Below are 20,441 nucleotides of genomic sequence, written 5' to 3'. Positions count from 1 at the left end.
GTCGGGGCATTTCATTTATATTCACTTTTTGGGTCACGTTTTAACTTGTGTCCGCTTTGCCAAAAAAAATTGCAAACGTATTCACTTTTTTGCGTAATTTCAGCATACGGGGCTGAAGTAACAAAGGCAATCACGCAAAACTTCAGCATTCTAGTAGACGAGCCTGAAGTAGCAAGTTTGCTGAACCAAATGTGCTGAAGTTTTTGTTTGTAATTGTTAAACTTAAGCATAGTAGCTGATATTTTGTTCTCTATTTGCTGAAGTTTTTGTTTGTAATTGCACTAAATAAGCTGAAGTTTTTTTGTCATGAATTCATTAGTTTTGTCAATTAAGCTTTTTCACAAACTTCAGCAGAAGATGCTGAAGTTATTTAGTTCATTTATAAAAATTTTAGCACTAAATAAGCTAAAGTTTTTTTTGTCCTGGATCATCTTTTTCAAAAACTTCAGCAGAAGATGCTGAAGTTATTTAGTTCATTTATAAAAATTTCAGCACTAAATAAGCTGAAGTCTTTTTGTCCTGGATAAGTTTTTTCAAAAACTTTAGCAGAAGATGCTGAAGTTATTTAGTTCATTTGTAAAAACTTCAGCACTAAAAGTTGAAGTTTTTTTTGTCCAGCATTCATTAATTTTGTCATAAAGCCTTTTCAAAAACTTCAGCAGAAGATGCTGAAGTTATTTAGTTCATTTGTAAAAACTTCAGCACTATATAAGCTGAAATTTTTGAAAAGGCTTTCTAACATACTAGATAAATAATCAGATTGCCAACAGTATCTAAATCATAAATTTTGGAAACAATAAGCGTGAAAAGAACAGAATTATCATTGTCTACTAACTTACGTACGTGGAAATATTTACAAATTATTGTTTACTAACTCACGTAATTATTTATAATTTATTTTTAAATAATCTGATAAACATATTTATGGCAATCATCCCATGAACTGAAGTTTCATAGCAGCACCAACAACAACAGAAGGAAGAAGGAGGAGAAGGAGGGGGAGGAGGAGGAGGGGCTGAAGTTGTTTAAAAAGTGAGTACAAGTAAAAAAAAAAAAATGGGTATAGGTTAAATGAGGGCGACCAAATAGGGCATCCCGTGCAATTTTTACGTCATGGTCAAGGGCGGATTTAGGTAAAAATAGCACGGGCTAGCCAGTTTTCGGATTGGTCATTGAAAAATAGTCAGCGTTTGCAAAGTCATTAGAAAATAGCCACTATTTTGCTACAACACGGAAAGCTCCAGCATAATATACTAGAGATTGGTGCACCTGTGTATGAACTTCCAGTATAATATACTGGAGATTGGAGCACTTGTGTATGAACTTCCAGCATATTATGTTGGACCAGTATATTATGCCGGAAGTCCAGTATATGATACTCGAACTCCAGTATATCATACTGGAAGTCAAGTAAATTATACTAGAACTCTAGTATATTATGCTGAAATTTTTTTTTCGAATTTTAAACAGTGTTTTCGTTCAGATTTATCTTTACATGAAAAATGGCTAAATTTCGATTACTTTAAAACTGTGGCTATTTTTCAATTACCACTTATAAATCTGGCTATTTTTTAATTTCAGCCGGATTTAAGGGCAGAAGTGTTGGGTTTTTTAAGCTTGGTTTAGCTTAAAAGATGGTGAATGGAAAATGGAGGAAAAATGAAATATTTGAGTTTCCCTCCTTGACAAAGGGATATTGTCCCATATTGGAGGACGAAAAGACTTTTGATAGGTATATATACAATTGCTCTTCTTCTAGCTCTTAAAAAGTTAAGAAGAAGACAAGTCTCGCACCGTCGTCCTCGTCGCTCATCTTCGGCTTCGGTCAAATCGATTGATTGATTAATTTTTCAGACCAAATTTATTTGTTAATATTAAGATTAACGTAATATTATTTTAATCCAAATTAGCCATTTTTGTAACGGTAAATTAATTTTCCCCCGCGTTTTGATTTCCTGTTTTGTTTTACGTAAGTAGCCATTTATGTGATAGTCGTTCTTACGCAAACAGTCACAACAGTCACTCTGAAGAGTTGCACCTCTTCATTTAAACCCAACCTGCTGGCTATAAATAGCAGACCATTCCCTCAGATTTTCCTTACGAAATTTCTGAATTCTCATCTTCCTTTCTGCATTGTTTTCTTACAAAACAAACAACGTAAGTGTGATTTGCTGCCGCCATTTGTGTTCGTTGAAACACTGGGGTTTGAAGTACCGCTATACCAATGTATAATCCATTCTATCCTGGGGTGAAATAATCCACAACCTTAGATACTAGGAGGGGATTAAGTTTCTTAAGGAAACATAGTGAATTCAGCGGGCTCGGATTAAATTCTGTTTCTTCTACATTTTCGTTTATATGTTATTTTTCTTCTCCGGAATTATTTTGCGAATACAGTATACTAACAAGAAGGGGTTCACCCGAACCTCCTCCGCCGAAAAATTACATTGTGAAGATTAGACAAAACCTATTTTTTACCTTTATATATTATATTTTGAATCCCCTTGATATAGCCCAAAAGCATAGCTTAATGGGTACGTGGGTTCAAAACCTTTATAAGGTCGATGGTTCAATTCTTAGTAGCAACAATCTTTTTTAACTTTTTTTATTTTTTGAATGTCGTTAGCGAAAATCCTGTCTCCACCACGTCATGGTCACTATTACAGAGTCAGTTGGTTTATGTTTCTCGTGTAAAAACAAACTACTTGTATCAAATAAATTATCCTTTTAAAACATTAAACTCTATCAGAGATAGAGATGGACACTGAATCATCTTATTTTCAGAAATTATTAGAAAGTACTTCGTGTTTTCAAGGTCTATGTTTGTATATTACTCAATATTTTTCCGTTTAATTTTGATATAAAACAATATTTTACTAATTATTCAAACATAATTAATGTTGTGATCAAGGATACAAAAGGATAATCTTGTCTGAATGGTTTTTAAAGTCTCGGAGTTTGTAGGAACATTTTGATGAATCATTGGATATCAAGGATGAGTTAGTGCCAAAATTTCGTAACAAATAATAACAATTACGTCCCCCTGCCTAAAGATTGTAAGAAACAAAATGAATACTCCAATATTTTAATTTCAAAATACGTTGTAGAACATCTTAAAAGATAAAAAGCATTGTGATCTCTTCATGTACAAGGTAAGTTTTGTCTATCCAGGAAAACTTGTGAACAATTTGTACCAAACTTATGACTTACACAACATAACTTGTGAAAGTTTAATTTTACATTCTTCACCCGCTTGTGAAAGTTATGATCCGTGATGCTATTTTTTATAATTTTTTTACAGTTAAAATAGCACGGGCTAGCCAGTTTTCGGACTGGTCATTCAAAAATAGTCAACGTTTGTAAAGTCATTGAAAAATAGCCATTATTTTGGTGCAATACGGAAAGTTCCAGCATAATATATTGGAGATCGGTATACCTGTGTATGAACTTCCAGCATATTATGTTGGAACTCCAACACGCGGAAAGTTCCAGTATAATACTAGAGATTGGAGCATCGGTGCTCCAATCTCCAGTATATTATGCTGGACCGGTATATTATACTACAGTTCCAGTATAAATATTTTGGAACTCATGTATATTATATTGAAGTATTTTTTCGGATTTTGAACAGTATTTTCGTTCAGATTTATCATTACATGAAAAGTGGATAAATTTCGATTACTTTTGAAACTATGACTATTTTTGAATGACCACTTGTAAATTTGGCTATTTTTGAATTTCTCCAAAATGGGAATAAAATTTAAACAACAGCCTTAATGATCCTATTCATGCAAATCCTCCCATTTTGCGGGCGTAGTGCACCAGTAGCCACTTTTAAAACAGTAGTTTTGGATATATCCATAATTTACAATATAATTATAATTAAAGATTAGCCAATTCACCAAAACTTCGGGACTAAGTATTCTGAATTTTTGTATCTTGAATTTTTGAGCTGCTAATTTGGAATTCAGGACTTAGTGTCCTAAATTCTTGAGCTGCTAATGTACAATTCAGGATTAAGTGTCCTGAATTTTTGAGCTGCTAATTTAAAATTTAGGACATAAAGATTCGAATTTTTGGACACAATTTTTGAACTTCAGGACACGATATCCTGAAATTTGGACTTTGAGGTTTAAATCCCAGGACGCCGGTCTTGAAGTTTGAGAGAATTGGCTAATCTTTAAATATATTATAAATTGTGAATATATTTTAAACAACATGCTTAAAAGTGGTGTCATTTCTACCATTTTAGCGGATCTCAATAATTGGGCTATGAGCAGCAATTTGGGCTCCAAGAAACAACCCGAGCCCAAAACAGATGTCAATAGAAGAAGGCCATATTCTCCTGTGGAATGAGGACGCAACCTTTTTTCCATATTCCAGTTTATTTGCTGTCTTCTTTCTGTTCCATATTTCTGGTAAAACTCATCGGTTTCCACCCACCTTCACTTCAGATTCCAGGTACGTTTCTTTTACTTCTTCTCCTTATTCTCTTTATTCTTTTCCCATATCAAGAAACTGATTTTCTCGGTTCCATGCTTTCTATTTTATTTTCTTTAAAGGTGGCAATATTCAATATGTATTGCTTATTGGGTTTCTATCGAGATTGAATTTTTCTTTTTTGTGTATTTTAATCTCATGATTAAGTTATCATTTGATAATCTGCTTTTCTGTCATGGGTTAAATTGGGATTTTAGTAATGACTCAAATTTGACTATGAAAAATTGAAATGATTGATTTGGTGCTTAAATTGATGTGGATTACTGAATCTATGCATTACATTTCATGTTTCTTGAACTGGCAATTTATAACATAGTTTTCCCCTTCTTTTGCTTCTCTTGCATGTTTATTAGCTTGGCTCCTTGATATAGTATAATCTGTGTAAATTGATATCTTGAAAAAAGAAAAAAACTGATAAATAAGCTTGAAATCGTGAAATTTATAATCAATTCAGCTGTGTAAAACTGTTGTTTTTGTATGGTATCTGGCCAACGTATCAAACTAGAAACTGACATGTAGACTAATAGGAATATCTAAATTATTTCCGTCTTAATTTGTTTTTCTTCCTTTTTCTCTGAAAGAACTCTTTCTTTTCTTGGTCATGAGCAGTGATTCAACTCTTCAGTTTATTGTGTATTGATTAAGTCGATTGGATATCCATTGATGTTGGATTTAAGTATGTACACTGGTGGCCCCTAGGGCTTTGGTGTAGCGGTAAGAGCGCAACGCGTGATGTGTGGGTTAGGCACGTCAAGGGCCTTGCAGACATAAGTGTGGTATGTAAGTGGAGAAGGGTAGGGGGAGGGGGGAGGGTCCATTATCCATTGTAATTTGATCTGGGTGCCACTAGCCCTCGATCTTTTCTAAATTATCCCCTGAAAAAAGAAGAAGTTTGTAGACTCAAGCACCCAAGAGTGCGACTTAGTGGTCAATGAAGTGAGTTGAGAACATGAGCTCTCAGGTTTAAATCCCAACGGAGGCAAAAAAACGTTAGGTGATTTCTTTCCATTTGTCCAAACTTTGGTGGACAAAATTTACCTTTGGTGGTGGGAGGTAGTAGGTATCCGGCGGAATTAGACGAGGTGCGCACAAGCTGGCACGGACACCACGTGCCACCACAGTTAAAAAAACAAAAAGTTTGTAGAATGAAATTGGTTTATGTAATCTATGATCCTTTAAGCATTTATGTAGAGCTACCACAGTATGTGGTATCTTGGAAGAACACGCAACATGGGTGTGTTAGCCATAAATTCGATTAAAGATCAAAAGCGTTTATACGGAGCTTTATGTTATCCAGGGTAGTGGATTGGTATGTACAACTGTTGGTTTTGCATTTGTTACCTCGGACTACATATGCTTTTAGATTCTTTTGTTCTTGATCCTTTAAGAGCATTTATATTGAGCTTTATGTTATCCTGGCACTATGTTGTCGACTTTTGGTTTTGCATTTGTTACCTAAGATTTCATATACAATGATTCTTGATTTATTGATTTTACATTCATTTATTTGTTAATGCTTACCTCTGTTTACTGTCATTTTCTGATTTGTGGAACAATCGAAACTTTTTGCATTCAGTTTAGATTTATTTAAGAGAATACCTTGAATTTCAAAATTTAACTGGAAGATGCCCAATATTTTGGCTTTGCTTGTCATGGAATCCATTAAAATGCTTCAAGCAAAGAGTTCTCGATCCAGAAGAGCAGCGAGCAGCTGTGTCTGCTTGACTTAGCTATGGCCTATGGGTGATAATAAACCAGTTATATTTTTGCAGAGACAAGTGTGCAATATGTCAAACCCAAGCGCAGATGAAAGTGTGAAGGAACCAAACGTTATTAATGATCATCCTAAAGGTGAAGAAAATGATGACCTTGCAGAAGATCCAAAGGGTTCAGAAGTAGAAGAAAGCCAAGTTCCATCTCAAGAGGAGGTGGTACATATTGGCATTTGCGGTTTCTACACTTAATTGGTTCCATTTGCTCAAAGCTTTTACAATACTAATCAATACTGAAGCTTATGTTAAAGCGACAGCGATTAGGGAATACAAGTTTGCACCAAAAGTTTTTTGTTAAAAAAAATCTCTGTCTACTTTGTTCTTTCATTTGCAGCTCAGAGCTTTTATAATACTAGTCAATCATGAAGCATACATTAAAATGATAGGGATAAAGTATATTTTTGCACCGAAAGTTTTTCTAGACTGATCCCTATTTATTTCCAGTATTTGGAGCTCAAACCATTTAAAATGCCAGCCACTGATGCAGCATATTTTAAAGTGATATAGGATGGAGGAATACATTTTTGCATCCGAATATCTTTTGGAACAATCCCCATATATTATGTTTCTTTTTCCAGTGCCATAAAACCGTGTGAATGAAATTGTGTTCATAAGACTAGTATCCATCTATAAGCCTATAAGGGTATTTGAGGAAGATTCTGTAGGTCATGAACGGTTTAGGAAAGTGACTTCGAAATTTGATTAACTGCAAAAATGTTGAAACATTTACAGTACTTCCGTCAACTTTTCCTTAAGATTCGGGGCATAAATCCTTTCCTTGTTAATATATCCAGGAGGAACTGAAGAAAAAGTATGGTGGCTTGGTGAAAAAGAAACCTCCATTGATATCTAAGGTGATTATTTTAAGTTTTAGTTCAACTTTTGGTATCTCAAATTCTTTCTTCTTTGTATTTTAAGTTTTTCTTCAATATTTGTCCTAATTGAATTCTCTATCAACCTGTTTTACATTTTCAAGGACCATGAACGTGCTTTCTTCGATTCTGCTGACTGGGCATTAGGAAAGGTACACAGCTCTAGCCTAACTTTTGGCTATTCAATCTTTAGCTAAAGCTCAATGCTGAAGTTTGATCGTCTTATACCATGTTCTTTTCGTTTGCAGCAAGGAGGACAGAAGCCCAAAACGCCTGCTGAGGCACTTCGCCCAAAATTGGAGGTGCGTTACCCTGTTACTCTGGAAATACATTCCCAATTTCATTGTTGGTTTGAATACACACTTGGTTTTTTTTCTGCCTTTGTCATTTTTTAGAGTTTAGATTCGTTAGATTACAACTTAGACTGGAATTAAACAAACCAATGGTCAACTCACTCCAAAACTTTTGTATCTAGCCTTGAGAAACGATGTGTTGACGAGCATTTGATTTCCTGACTATTTGTTTCAGTAGGAGAAGTTGTATCTTCTTTATATATTCGAACTAAATCCTGAAGTAGACATAGATAAGGAAGTTAAATCCAACCACAAGATGGCTACAGAAACTTGTCTTATAGATAGCAACAGAAAAAAATGACAAATACAAACACACCCTGCTCCAAGTTGCTGCATGCTCAATTTGTATTCGACTAATCACAAAAAGATTGCATTACTTATGTATTCTTTGATAACAGCCTACGCCACACCAGCAACTTCGTACTCGGCTCTCAGCTTCTTCTCTGACAGATGCCGGTGAAAGTATGTACATAAAATCCATTTCCTGTATTGCATTCTTACTGGAACTAAACTCGAGTCCTTTGTCTCTTTCCTTCTCCGTTTAAAATCTGGCTGCAGATGGTAGCAACAACGGCTCTGACCAGCTAGATGACCAGAGCGGAACATCAGCAGCCGATGGTGAGAATAATTCTTAGAATCAGAAGCACCAAAGCCGAGACATTTGGAGCAGCCTCATCATAGATTCCTGCTGAACTAACTGAAAGTGGTGTTGTAAATCTGGCTAGATACTTAATAGAGGTAAAAAAGAAGGAAAGAAAGAATAAATGCTCTCATGGCAAAATTTTGTACTGAGTTTTAGAGTTGTGGTCCTATACTAAGCTGATTTGCTTGCATAAAATTCAGAAAACTACGTGCAAGTTCTTTTCACAAGAATGATCATTTCTCATCTGCCTATGCTATTCTCAAAATGGTGATGTATTATACTTTTTGGTGGCAAAACTCTAGATCATCATGGTAATGAATGTTGAGACCATACATATTTTTTTTTGGCAGTATTAATGTTTCACTTTTCAGTACATTATACTGCACTTCATACTTACGACAAAGCCAGGAATTTCCCAAGGTGTTCAAACTTGAAAGAAGTAAAATAAAAAATCTCCGACAAAAAGTATTTAATATATGTTATATACCTCTAAAACCTAATATTTTACCTATATATACGTAATATAATTTTTCAATCTTTTTAGACATGTAGCTTCGCCCCGGTTTACGATCTCGTGCCTACTGCTACATATTTTGCCAACATCTTTTAACCCAAAAGAGTGTATGTTCCTGTGACCCTAGAACTTGTTGCTAGTGACAGAAGGTTCTATCAGCTTAAAAAAGGTAACATAATCTGAAACACCTGATTTTTTATTTGCTTGCCTCAAAGCTCAAACAAATGGCTGAAACTCAAGACAATTGTGTCTCCAAACGATCAAGGCACAATTGATCGCAATATGGTTATTACTTTCTAGAAGCCTTAGCTGCTTGTAAATGCGCCAAAGAAAATTCACATTTCTTTGAAAACTAGACAGAAACTTTTTGCAGCTCTCTTCTTTTTTCTTTTTTGTTATGGCGAGCTGTCTCATCAATTTGAGTAGTCATTAGTTCCAGATATGGGTGGCAAACGGACGGGTCGGATCGGATATGGGACGGGACTAAACCGAATAATGCAAAAAAACGGATAATTTATCCAACCCATATTTAACACGGATAAAAAATGGATTAACCGGCGGATAATATGGTTATCCATATTATCCATGGCTTCTTGAATATGATCACTTTTGGAAGAATCTCTAGTCTCCAAAACTTGAGAAACCCCCAATTTAAAGTTTCAAAATGCAAAAGTTAAACTTATTAGTTATCCATTGGTTATCCAGTTTCTAAGTGGATAATATAGTTCTTATCCATATTTGACCCATTTTTAAAATGTTCATTATACAACTCATTTTTAATGGATAATATGGGTGGATAATTGTTTTCTTTTATCCATTTGCCACCACCAGAGACAGAACAATCAATTGCTGCATGCTTGTGTGCTAGCAGACTTTTCACCAATTTGAGATAGGGTGAAACATCACATCTTTGTGGCAAAAATGCACACACTGCTCTACCAAGCAGATCGTCCCAGATAGAATTTTAACACCACATGCAAACAACAAACTAATAATAATTTTCTTATTGGGGCATGAATTCCAGAAAACATAAGAAATAAGGTCCGCTTTGAAATTACAGGGTAGAGTTCTAAATTAGCACCGGGAAGCAAAAAGAAGGCAACAAATAAATCCATATCATACAACAAACCCCGTTTTTCGCCACACACAATCCATGCTCCCAGAGAATAAATAATAGCTAATGAAAGAATACACTTTAGACATGAAATCCCAGTTATTCTAATAGCTGTAAAGCCACCACAACCCAGATATGAGCTTCATATAAAGCCCTAAAAAGGCAAAAAGAAATAGTTGGTAATACATGCGATATGGTTCCATATCATAACTTACACTGGTCTAATCAAAATGTCCTGTTCTTTCATCAAAAGAAATATCCCTTTGTTGTAATGGGCTAAGACGCCTCTCTTGCTAGTATAAGGTGGCGTTAACTGGCTAAGCACGATACCACCGGCTTCTTTTCTCCTCAAATATTTGACATTTGTATGTGTATGTTTTCTACCAAAAATCTTAAAATCTGTCTCACGTTGAATTCTTGCTCTCTCTAGTTTCCAGATCAATGAAAAAATTAGCAATTGCAAGAGAGAAAATTACTTACCTTATAGGAATTTAGCATGAGAACTAAATTATCTATCGATCCTGCAGAATAAATTACACAAAATAATCAGACATGAAATTGTGATGAACATCATCATTTCCTTCAGGCCAAAGGAGCAAAAATATTAACAAGATAAAGACACACACACTTATCACATACATGTCTGAAAGCATATTCACGCCTACTCACCAACCTGAAAAGGAATAAAAAGTACCTTTTTACCCTGGAGAAGCAAGATAAGAAAATTAACACAGCTTCGATAGAAATCTGCCTTCTCAGAACATATTATAACATGCAAAGTTGAACATGAATTTTGAGCATAATTACCTATAGATTGATCTCTTAAAAGCTCTTAGATACGTGTAAGCAACTAATAAGGGCTTCATTCACAAGGATTGAACCCAACAGTGGGAATCATGCCAAACTACGCGAGATTACTACAAGCAAAAGCAGACAAGGGATTCATAAGTATGAGATGACTGATTACATTTTACCTCCTGAAATGCGGAAACCTGACTTTCTTGAACTTTGGTTCAATAATTGAAAAGCTGTCAAGAAAACATGAAAAATTTGATGCAAGAGAAAATGATAGAATGTTCAATCCTGTAGCAAAACTGGTCAATAGTAAAAAAAAAAATGATACCACCACTTCACAAAAGTTTTACAAAACACAAAACAAACAAAAAAATAAAGGAGAACTATCATGACTTAGTCTGCTACACAGATCCACTAAAGCAGAGGTATTATTGGATACAAGGCCTTCAATGGCCAAGAAGCATCGTTTCATACAATATCTGTGCTGGTAACACCTAAGAACAGAAATACTAAGGAACGGATGGCCATAAGTTACTCTATCTTGTTCGTCTGGTCTTCTGTTCTTAGGCTGGATGCATCATCAAAAGGGGCAATAGGCTGGAATCAGGCATCGAAGATTGTAGCTGTTTAAATGGCAAGTGGGAAAAGGCAAAGTAAAGAAAGAGTATTAGTGACAGCACAGGCTTCAGGCTAGTTGACGTTAGCAATAGGAAGATGTGCTTGAGGTTATAGTGAAGTACAGATAGAGAATCCAATTGACTATGAATGAGACAGAAAAAAAAGGAGAAAATTATGTACCTCCATGTGCTCAACCTAGTATCCATAAGATTTACCATAGGCAGAAGAGTTATGGTTGGAAACCCTGGTAAAACTAAAAAAAGTAAATAACAAAAGCTTTTTATAGAAAGTGAAAGATGCTGTAACAACTATAGGCAGGAAAGATATCTTGGATGCCAAAGCATGTAATCAAAGAATGCTTTACCCTGCACTACTAGATCGCCCAGAGGAATAAACGCCATATGGTGCATAACCACCTCCACCACCAACCTGAAAAGATGAATTTAGATCTACTAATCCAACATATTTTGCTATACAAAGATAACACCAAATAGATAGAAATACAGAAAATCATCAATGAAAATAAGAACAGAACAAGATAATCTGACGTGTATCTGTAAAAATGAGATAAAGCCAAACTAACTTCTTAAAGATGAACACTGAGGATTTACCTGTGAACCGCCATAACTATCACTTGGAGACGAATCATTATAATCATGTCCACCAGAATATGATGAATAACCATGCCGACGTGATTTATTATCACGGTTTGCATATCTTGAACCATCTGACATGCTTGGAGACAAGGGGAGGTAAGAAACGGGAGGAGAAAATGCAGCAAAACTTCCCTCCATCTCAAATATATTGGCCCTCAACCGCATAAGTACTTGTAATAACGCATTGCCAGCAACATTAACATCTCCAGTTATCTGGAGGAGAAAAAATAACATGACATAACAATTTCTGCATCACAAGCACACCCTAACCAAACATCACCCCCGACCTAGGAACTCTTTTGAGGTAAACAAAGCAAGGGTTTTTTTAAAAATTACCAAAAAGAAGGAAAAAAAAAAAAGAAAAACCCATTTACCTGCACCATCTCGTCATCTTCAGATGCCACTTTAGGAAGATTTTCCTTTGAAAGAATGCGGATGCTCGCCCTTGTGGTATTTCGCATCTCATTGACAATGGAACCACCTTTACCAATTAGGCATCCAACTCGTGAGCTAGGTACAAGCAGGCGAGTCGTCAGAATAGCATCACCAGAATCTTTTTCAGTTTTCTCACTACTTCTTGGTTGCAAGCGCATTGTTGCGTCAATGGTTGGGGATTGATCTTCATATGCCTGAGATCACAATTGGATAAGCAACAAACGCTGCTGACAGGCATGCTCAGTCCTAGCCATCAAATAATTAATTTAATAACTACAAACTGTGGCTCACCTCCTTAGCTGATACAAATATAATGCAATCATCTCCTTCAGCTGCAGCACTATCGACTTTAATAGATGCACCTGATTCCTGTCTTAGCTGTTTGATAATGCTTCCACCTTTGCCAATTACAGCTCCTATATTTTCAGTTGGACAAACCAAACGAACTGCAAACTCTTTTACAGAAGCAGATCGACTTCTACCATCACTTTTGTAACTCCCATAAGGACCCATCAATGATGTCATGCCCATGACTTGGGGACCCGCATGAGGATTAACAAGTCCAGCACCAGACCTATATATGCTGGGCGACGACAGCAATTGATGTTGGGACCGTGATGGATTATCACGGAGACGCGCTGCTACTTGATAAAGTGCTTTTTTAACAACTGCACCTTCTCCAGTTATCTGAAAATAAAAGAAGTATCTCTTAACACATCATTTACGTATTTGTATAACCAGAAATAAGCATCAGATTAAGTTTGACAGCATATTCTGACATTTGCAAATAAATACTTGAATACAGCAGTTGCTCATTCAACAATCGGTTCTAAGTTGATTTCTGTCATTATTCCTCTTAGTGTTTTTACTTTTTAGTACCATTGATATATGGATGCCCCACAATTACAAAAATGGACATAGCTAGCAGACAATAAAACAGCTATTAAACAACCAAACTAATCATGTTTAAGGTTCTGCTCTTCCCCTGCTATACTTCTTACCAACCAACTACCCTCAATCCCAAACTAGACAATTGATACACGAATCCTTTATAACCATTCCACTCTATGGACTCATTTTACTCGATTATAATTCCATAAACTTCCCATTTGTAACTCAACAGCGGAACCCTGTTTAGTTCTTTTTTGAGAATGATCTTTTAAGGCAAATTAGGAGTTTTCTAAAGCTCACACTAAACACTAACATGCAATCCGTAAGCAGACTAAAAAGGACTCTTCGCAGACAGTAGACTCTTTCTTCTTCTTTTTTTTTCTTTTTTAATAAGGCAGCAGACATAATACAAATATAACAGCATGACATCTTAACTAGTTGTATCACCTATATGGATTCTTTGCTACATTATGTTTTCTTCTTAGCTAAATCTGCATTAAGTCTAAAAGTTTCAAATCATTTAAAACAACTTACACCTCTGTGATTTAGGTCTATGTCACTCCCTTTAAGAACCTTCAATCATCAAAAATGAAAGTGATGCACCTATAGATCGATGCATCTACGTGAGACATGAACAAACTATCCTGGATGAAACTCTCATTTTATCCTCTATATGTGCTACTTGTGTTCCCTATCAAAAATAGAAAACTAAGTCCCGAACAATCTAAAATGTGGTGGACGTTCCACCACATATAAACCCAATTTAGGTTTAATAGCAAATTCCAACAAAGGACGACCATACTTGATCTCTCTATCTCTTTCAATGTAGATGCCATAAGGCGGACCTTGGAAAGTTTTAGAACAAGTAAGAGGACTCCAGGACTGGTATGATCCCTTATTTGATTAGAAAGCGCAGAACTCTCAGCCCACTATAAAAAGAAAAAGCTAGGCCTCAGTAATCCTCTATGTTTGCCATTTAAACCTAATGTTATTTTATTTTATTTTAAGAAATGGTGAGAAATGAACCTATGTTATTTGAACCCTCCGTCGGTCGTAGAAAAATTAAGAAGACTGTTGTCCCCAACCTATCTGAAATACCGTGGATGTTCCACATAAGGGCATCTCCATCCTTAAGCACTAATTTTTACACCAAAATGGCATAAACCCCAAAATGCTGGAAATTAAACTCCAACCCATTACACTATTTTTTACACCAAAAAAGAATATCCTTTTTATACATTATTTTTTACACCAAATTTGGTGTGTGAATAGTGTTACACCAAATTTGGATATTCTTTTTTGGTGTAAAAAATAGCGTAATAGGTTGGAGTTCATTTCCACCATTTTTGGTGTAAAAAATAGTGCTTAAGGTTGGAGATGCCCTAACCAAACATAAATCTAAAGAGCTCAAAATAAATTAAAAACTGAGGAAATCCAGAATCTTTGTGGGGGAGAGTGGGAATAGCATGTGTATAAGCCGGTTGACAAGCTTGACCAGGCAACCAGCTAGCAGACAAACATTCTCTTCATCTTTTTTTCACGTATAAGCAGTCCTCTTCATTGCTACAGACCACGGCTGGAAAATCAAAACCTTGTTTCTAGCTACTATTATATATTGTGAATCCATTTTTATTAATACATAAATAAGCAATTATCCATCCATTGAGTATTATCTCGCCATAGATCAGAACACCTGATATTCTTATAGATAACCAAATCAATTATGATTAAGGAAAGTGCTCACATTCAAAATGCCGATGAAATTACTTCAAGTAAAGTAAAACCATACATGCCCTAAATATTTCAGTTCTCTGCAGTACATGCACAACGTAAATGCTTATAGTGATCTTAGAAAAATTAATAGATGAGACAGAACTTTGTACCTGGATAAGTTCATCGGAGCTTAAGGCACAAGGTGGCAAGTGCTCACTGCTTAAGACCCGAATTTGTGCGCCTGTTTCACTGCGCATATTCTGGATTACTTGTCCACCTTTCCCTATCACACAACCTATTTGATCTGATGGGACAAGCATTCTTATTGTAATCTGCTGAGGATCATCTAGGTCTTCTTCCATACGCAGTTCTTCAGCAAAGACTCGGTCATGCACCTTCAATAGAGCATCTTGAGCAGGTGAAATCAGGTCACCAGTATCTTCATAGACATTAGTTTCTTCACTCAAGCTATAAATAGTTACCACACGCTCCTCACATCCAGGTATAGTCTCACTAATCCTAATCTTTGAATTAGTTTCAGTCCTCAATTGTTTTGCAATGTCCCCACCAACTCCAATGATACTTCCAATTTTTCCTGTGGGGCACAAATAACGGAATACAGTATCCTCTGGTCCAATGGAATTTGATTCTTTTTCATCAGTTGGATTCCTTCTCTTACTTCCGTCATTCCTAGTATAGTCAGATTCCGATTGCATTCTCTTCCCAAAGTTATTCCTCTGGCCTGCCATGTCAAGATGAGCTGAATATGTCACCCTACAAACCAAATACTCTATATCAACTGGGATCAATCTAACAATCCTTATGAAACTAATGGAAACAAACTAACAACTCATGAATTGTTACCATATCGAACTTCATAAGGTGGAACATACAGAAAGCATAACATGGAAATGAAAGCGCAATTCAAAGAGATGCAGGTTGATGTCATATGCAAATGTCAATTTCCCAATGAACCTATATTGCTTTACTCAATGACCTAAGGACCAAATAAAAGCTTTTACCAACCGACTAAGCAAGTTACAAAACAAACTCAGAGAAAATTTCCAGGTTTTATCAACCTTACAAACATAAATGCAATAAGCAATTTTCACTCACTCAAGACTTCTAGTTTTCTGTAAACTTACAGATGCAAAACCACCCCCACCCCCAAAAAAGTAACTTGCAATTGACGAAGCAACAAGTTGCAAACTCACATACAAGATTCATGCTTGAAATCGAAGACCCTCTTACAGCAATAAAATATCTAGCACTATATAATTTCCAATTATGGCAATCAACTTTAACAAAAAATCCATACACAATCAATTTTCAGTCACAGCATGATTTTTCTCTTCTTTACACGTACCCTTTAAGAAACCACAAATAAACTCACATAAAGAATTCATGATTGAAATTGAATACTGAGTTTTTTTGTTTTGTTTTTTTTTTTTTTTTGGGGGGGGGGGGGGGGCGGGGGCGGGAATCTCTAGCACTCCATAATTTCCTTCGAAGAAACCAACTTTACAAGAAAACCCAAACCCAGAAGCAATTTCCACTCGCCCAAAAATCTCTTCTCTTCATTAAAATTATCAATAAACCAACAAAAAAAAAGTACTCCTATTTAAGAAAATTAATACATTCAACGATTAAAAAGGGCAAAAACATGAAATCAGCTTTTTATCAAAATACACTAGGTGCAAGATTCAAGAACTGGATAAAATAACTGATCTTGTTAATGGATAAAAAAACACAAAGAAGTAATGAAAATGGAGCAAGTAAATTACAGTGTTTTGGGGGAAAATGAAGTCTTTCTGGTGTTGCTTTAGACTTCACGAGCAGGATAACATAAGTATAACACCAGTAGAGGCACTTCGTTGTGATCTATAAAGAACCAAAAAACTGCAGAAAATATCAGAACAAATATTGCCAAATGGAGGACGTTTTTAGGGTTTGCATGTAAGAACTGTCAATTACTGAAATATCCAACCGAGCATATATAGTCCGGCCTTATAAAAGACCTATAACCTTGTTAAAATAACGTAACTAACCCTAACGAGGCCTATCCTATGACTTTTGTGTAGGGGTAATTAAGTAAAGATAAGAGAATATAAATCAAACGAGTTAAACGATATTAATCAATTTGGAATTCAAAAACAAATATTAGAAGATTAAGATTCTAAACAAGAAAATTTTAAATTACACCAGAGGAACGGTAATCAATACATCATGATTTGTTACTTAATATTGTTGGAATACTTTGTGGTTTGCTACGCAAGATGCTAGAACTAATTTAATTTCAATATAAATAACAGAATGTATTTGAAACTTAGGGTTTTAGATGTTAATTACATGTTACCTTATATCCATTTCTATAATTACAAGCCCCATGGAAACATTTAATGTGTTTCTATTTTTACACTTAAGATATAAAATATATTTTTTCACATATTAATTAATTTGGTACTGTTCAAAAAATATATATTTTTATAAAATGAAAAATCTACCCTAATTTTTCGATATGATTATAGATTTATATAAAAACCTATAATTTTATTAAAAGAAACCTAATAATCAATTCAGTATGATCTAGTTGATTTTTAAAGATCTGTTGACACTCTTACTTCTATGTGTATTGTCCTTGTGCAATAATAATATTAATCTTTTTATATTCTTTTAATTTTATCAAATATCTCAAAAAATATGACCTAATATATAATACCTTAGAGAAGACAATGGAGAAGAAAAAATAAGAGATAATTACTAACAAATGCATATATAGAGATTTTATATATGTATTTGTGCTAGTGAATATGTTAACTTGAATGTGTGGGTTTTACATTTGAGATGATATATATGTATAACATAATGATGATTAAAAGTGTTAAATGACAGATTATATATAAAGAGTATAGATTATCTCAACATGCATGCAAATCTAGTTAAGGTTGTAATCGCAATACAAATTAATTAAAGTAGATTAGTAATTGGGGATTTGTAAGGGCAAGTGGCTTTGTCTACTTTCTAATGAGTAGATTATTAAAGTAGAAATGAGTATAAATGTTATTATTGAATTTCTAATTTTAGAGAATCTTCTTTTTGTCTTAAATGATGAGTTATTAATATTTGGATGAAATTAGTTCAATTGAGCAGAATTAATATAAAAATTTCATCAAATTAACTTCAGTTCAGTTATATTAATGCATTGAAACTTCATAATAATACATCACTAATATTTCTTATAGAATTTGCAATTATGTTATGATTTTCAGTACAATATTTAGTTCATAATAATACATCACTAATCTTTCTTACAGGATATGTTTTTAGTACAATATTTAGTTCAAAAGTAAATGGACACAATAATGTTGTAAATCAAGTAGCTAGTTTGGAATCATCATTATCAGTTTGATGAATTATGTTATTTTAGGGTTACACCGTAACACAAAAAGAAAGTGAATTGTGTTTCATCCGATTTTTACAAATTAAAGAACTAAGTTATTTGATATACCCAAAAGACACAAACAACTAGTAAATATTGAACACAAAGGACACAACGATTTTTACATGAAAACCCTCATTGTTGAAGGGAGTAAAAATCATGACCTACCCTGATAGAATTTGCCTTTAAACTTCACTAATTTCAAAGAGCGATTTTAGATTACAACTCGATAACTCACGAGACTAACTCTAGCACCCTAACCCTAAATTCAACTCAATCATAGTGACCCATTTCTAAATTAACTCTAGCATGGAAATGGAATAAAAATTTACAATATTTTTGTGTTAACCTATGATTATACTTCTCAAAAGCAAATAGGTTATAATTCGAGAACAATAGGCTCAACCTAACAACTAAAAAACTAGGCAGTTTCGGAAATAGGTTCTTTACTTGAGGAGTTAAAATCCTTTGAAAGCACCTTCTTTCAGTGATTGTTGTTGCCAAGAGTAAATACTTCACTTGTGTGAATACTATTGGTTGTATACGGCTGCAAGAAGTCTCTTTATTTAGGTATAAGGGTGGCCGAAATTTTTCTCCAATTAATGCTCCAAAACCTAGAATAACTTGGTTAACGAAATCTTCTGTTAATTTAATTTACTCTTTATTTTTACCTCCTCAACCTTTTTTTTTTTCCATGCAAATTATTCCTTATTTGTTGAAACCCTTTTATCACATGAATTGCTCCAGCTAAGATCTTTTTTTATATACATGAACTAATTTTTTTCTCGAATACAACCTGCACGCATATTCTATCTTCTCACACTTGATCAGCATTCAATGTTATTCATCAAGAACCTGATTTTTCTGGCACCTGCATATCATATATGCGCACCAATTTAGTAATATAGTATCTTGTCCATAAAATCAATTTCTTTCAATATAGTTGATCATAGTTTGTCAATCATTAAAACACAACCATAATAGAATATGCTCAACTCAATAAATTTTTTCCTTTTTATGATGACAAATTCATATGCATCTCATCTAACATTACTCAATTTATTTGTTGTCTTCAGCCTAATAACTAGCTTTACTATCAACAATCTTCTTCAAATTATTCATGGTTGCACATATATAAGGGACTAGATTTCCATTCAATGCAACTCTATAGATGACTAAGCATATGGCATTTTAATTCCAGCAAAAAAGATAAACTTTCAACATTATCCCTTTTTGGCATCATCGAAAATGTAAAGCATCAGTTAAAAATGAGAATTAAGCAATATCAAACTCATGGCCACTTGGGCTATATTAACATGTACATATTAAAATCTCAAGCGTTTAATCTAGGAATTAGACAGGGACACCCACGAGGACGAAGTACTAGATTCTTTGCTGGAAGAAGACTTTTCACTATGAGCCCTAAGAGCCTATCAAAATGTGCAGTAGCAATAACCTGCTCTTTTTTCATCTCTTCTTTCAGCTGCCTATTTTCCTCTTTCAAGGAAGCACCTTCAGCACACAGTTTCTCCATCCCTTATTTGGTAGCAACCAATTCTGCCAATAAATTTGTGACTATGTTTTTACTTTTTATACTCAATGGTATCTAAATGTAGTCATAATCTCTCAAGGTCTCTTCATCAAGCATGTGCTCCTTTGTCCACTTCTTTGGTTCTTACTAATGGACCTTAAAATATTCAACCACCCTAGTCAACAAGAAACTCATATGGCAAAGCATGTGTGCCTCGTACTTGATTAGTTGTCATATATTTGATAATTATAGAGGAAAAGTTAAGGATACTATTTTGGTCAAACACTTTCATTATTGTAAAATATAGGTAAGTAGCCTCATTCTTATTTTAGAGCGAGATAGCACACACTTATTTACAAATTCGAATAGGAGCTTGTGAATCGATTTTATTTTATTTTTACCTAGCTTCCTTGGTTTCAACTTCCCATTTCCCTATATATTCTTCGAGGTCAAATATACATCATCCTCTTCCTCCCCTAATTTGAGCTATTCTCGTTGAACATATGTATCAAACTCATTCACGTGCACCCTCAAGAATTCTTCTACGAACGCAGCATTAAGAACCAAGTCCATTCCTCTCACCTTAGTAATCATT

At 34.5% G+C, this 20,441-nt stretch overlaps 2 protein-coding genes across 20 annotated transcripts; one reads left to right on the top strand and one right to left on the bottom strand.

Annotated features, from left to right (window-relative positions):
- Positions 1-4,354: 4,354 nt before the first annotated feature.
- Positions 4,355-8,492, top strand: LOC107831104 (uncharacterized). Of its 4 annotated transcripts, none has more exons than XM_016658840.2 (7): positions 4,355-4,461; positions 6,273-6,428; positions 7,067-7,126; positions 7,249-7,296; positions 7,393-7,446; positions 7,896-7,959; positions 8,056-8,492. In XM_016658840.2, the coding sequence occupies exons 2-7, from the start codon at positions 6,288-6,290 to the stop codon at positions 8,130-8,132; spliced, it is 444 nt and encodes a 147-aa protein (XP_016514326.1). In that variant the 5' UTR covers positions 4,355-4,461; positions 6,273-6,287; the 3' UTR covers positions 8,133-8,492. The 4 variants fall into 4 exon arrangements, with proteins under 4 accessions (XP_016514326.1, XP_016514320.1, XP_075096080.1 ...); XM_016658834.2 differs by having other exon boundaries at positions 4,357-4,461; positions 6,273-6,431; XM_075239979.1 differs by lacking the exon at positions 4,355-4,461 and adding an exon at positions 4,490-4,562 and having other exon boundaries at positions 6,273-6,431.
- Positions 8,493-9,828: 1,336 nt separating this feature from the next.
- On the bottom strand, positions 9,829-16,845 carry LOC107831051 (RNA-binding KH domain-containing protein RCF3-like). 16 transcript variants are annotated; one of them, XR_001658282.2, is made up of 10 exons: positions 16,661-16,845; positions 15,047-15,650; positions 12,564-12,959; positions 12,212-12,466; positions 11,793-12,050; positions 11,546-11,610; positions 11,362-11,425; positions 10,743-10,796; positions 10,395-10,441; positions 9,829-10,289 (listed from the first exon to the last, which is right to left on the bottom strand). XR_001658282.2 is itself a non-coding variant. In XM_016658777.2 (8 exons), exons 2-7 carry the CDS (start codon positions 15,623-15,625, stop codon positions 11,377-11,379), a joined length of 1,602 nt encoding a protein of 533 aa, XP_016514263.2. In that variant the 5' UTR covers positions 15,626-15,650; positions 16,661-16,845; the 3' UTR covers positions 9,829-10,796; positions 11,362-11,376. The 16 variants fall into 16 exon arrangements, 4 of the variants coding, with proteins under 4 accessions (XP_016514263.2, XP_016514281.2, XP_016514256.2 ...); XR_001658283.2 differs by having other exon boundaries at positions 10,408-10,441; XR_012703551.1 differs by lacking the exon at positions 10,743-10,796 and adding an exon at positions 10,576-10,685 and having other exon boundaries at positions 10,395-10,471.
- Between the last annotated feature and the right edge of the window lie 3,596 nt (positions 16,846-20,441).

Source organism: Nicotiana tabacum, chromosome 20, assembly GCF_000715075.1.
Source record: "Nicotiana tabacum cultivar K326 chromosome 20, ASM71507v2, whole genome shotgun sequence".
Taxonomy (NCBI): domain Eukaryota; kingdom Viridiplantae; phylum Streptophyta; class Magnoliopsida; order Solanales; family Solanaceae; genus Nicotiana; species Nicotiana tabacum.
The sequence above is the reverse complement of the archived record's forward strand: the minus strand, read 5'-3'. Positions and strand labels throughout refer to the sequence as shown.

Bases quoted from the DNA above. Each gene is read 5' to 3' on its own strand.
- LOC107831104 (XM_075239979.1), top strand. From the start codon at position 4,536: ATGCTTTCTATTTTATTTTCTTTAAAG. The intron at 7,447-7,895 runs GTGCGTTACCCT...CTTTGATAACAG, and splicing joins CACTTCGCCCAAAATTGGAG to CCTACGCCACACCAGCAACT. The intron at 7,960-8,055 runs GTATGTACATAA...ATCTGGCTGCAG, and splicing joins TCTGACAGATGCCGGTGAAA to ATGGTAGCAACAACGGCTCT.
- LOC107831051 (XM_016658777.2), bottom strand. From the start codon at position 15,625: ATGGCAGGCCAGAGGAATAACTTTGGGAAGAGAATGCAATCGGAATCT. The intron at 12,467-12,563 runs GTGAGCCACAGT...TTGTGATCTCAG, and splicing joins TATTTGTATCAGCTAAGGAG to GCATATGAAGATCAATCCCC. The intron at 11,426-11,545 runs GTAAAGCATTCT...TAGTTTTACCAG, and splicing joins GGGCGATCTAGTAGTGCAGG to GGTTTCCAACCATAACTCTT.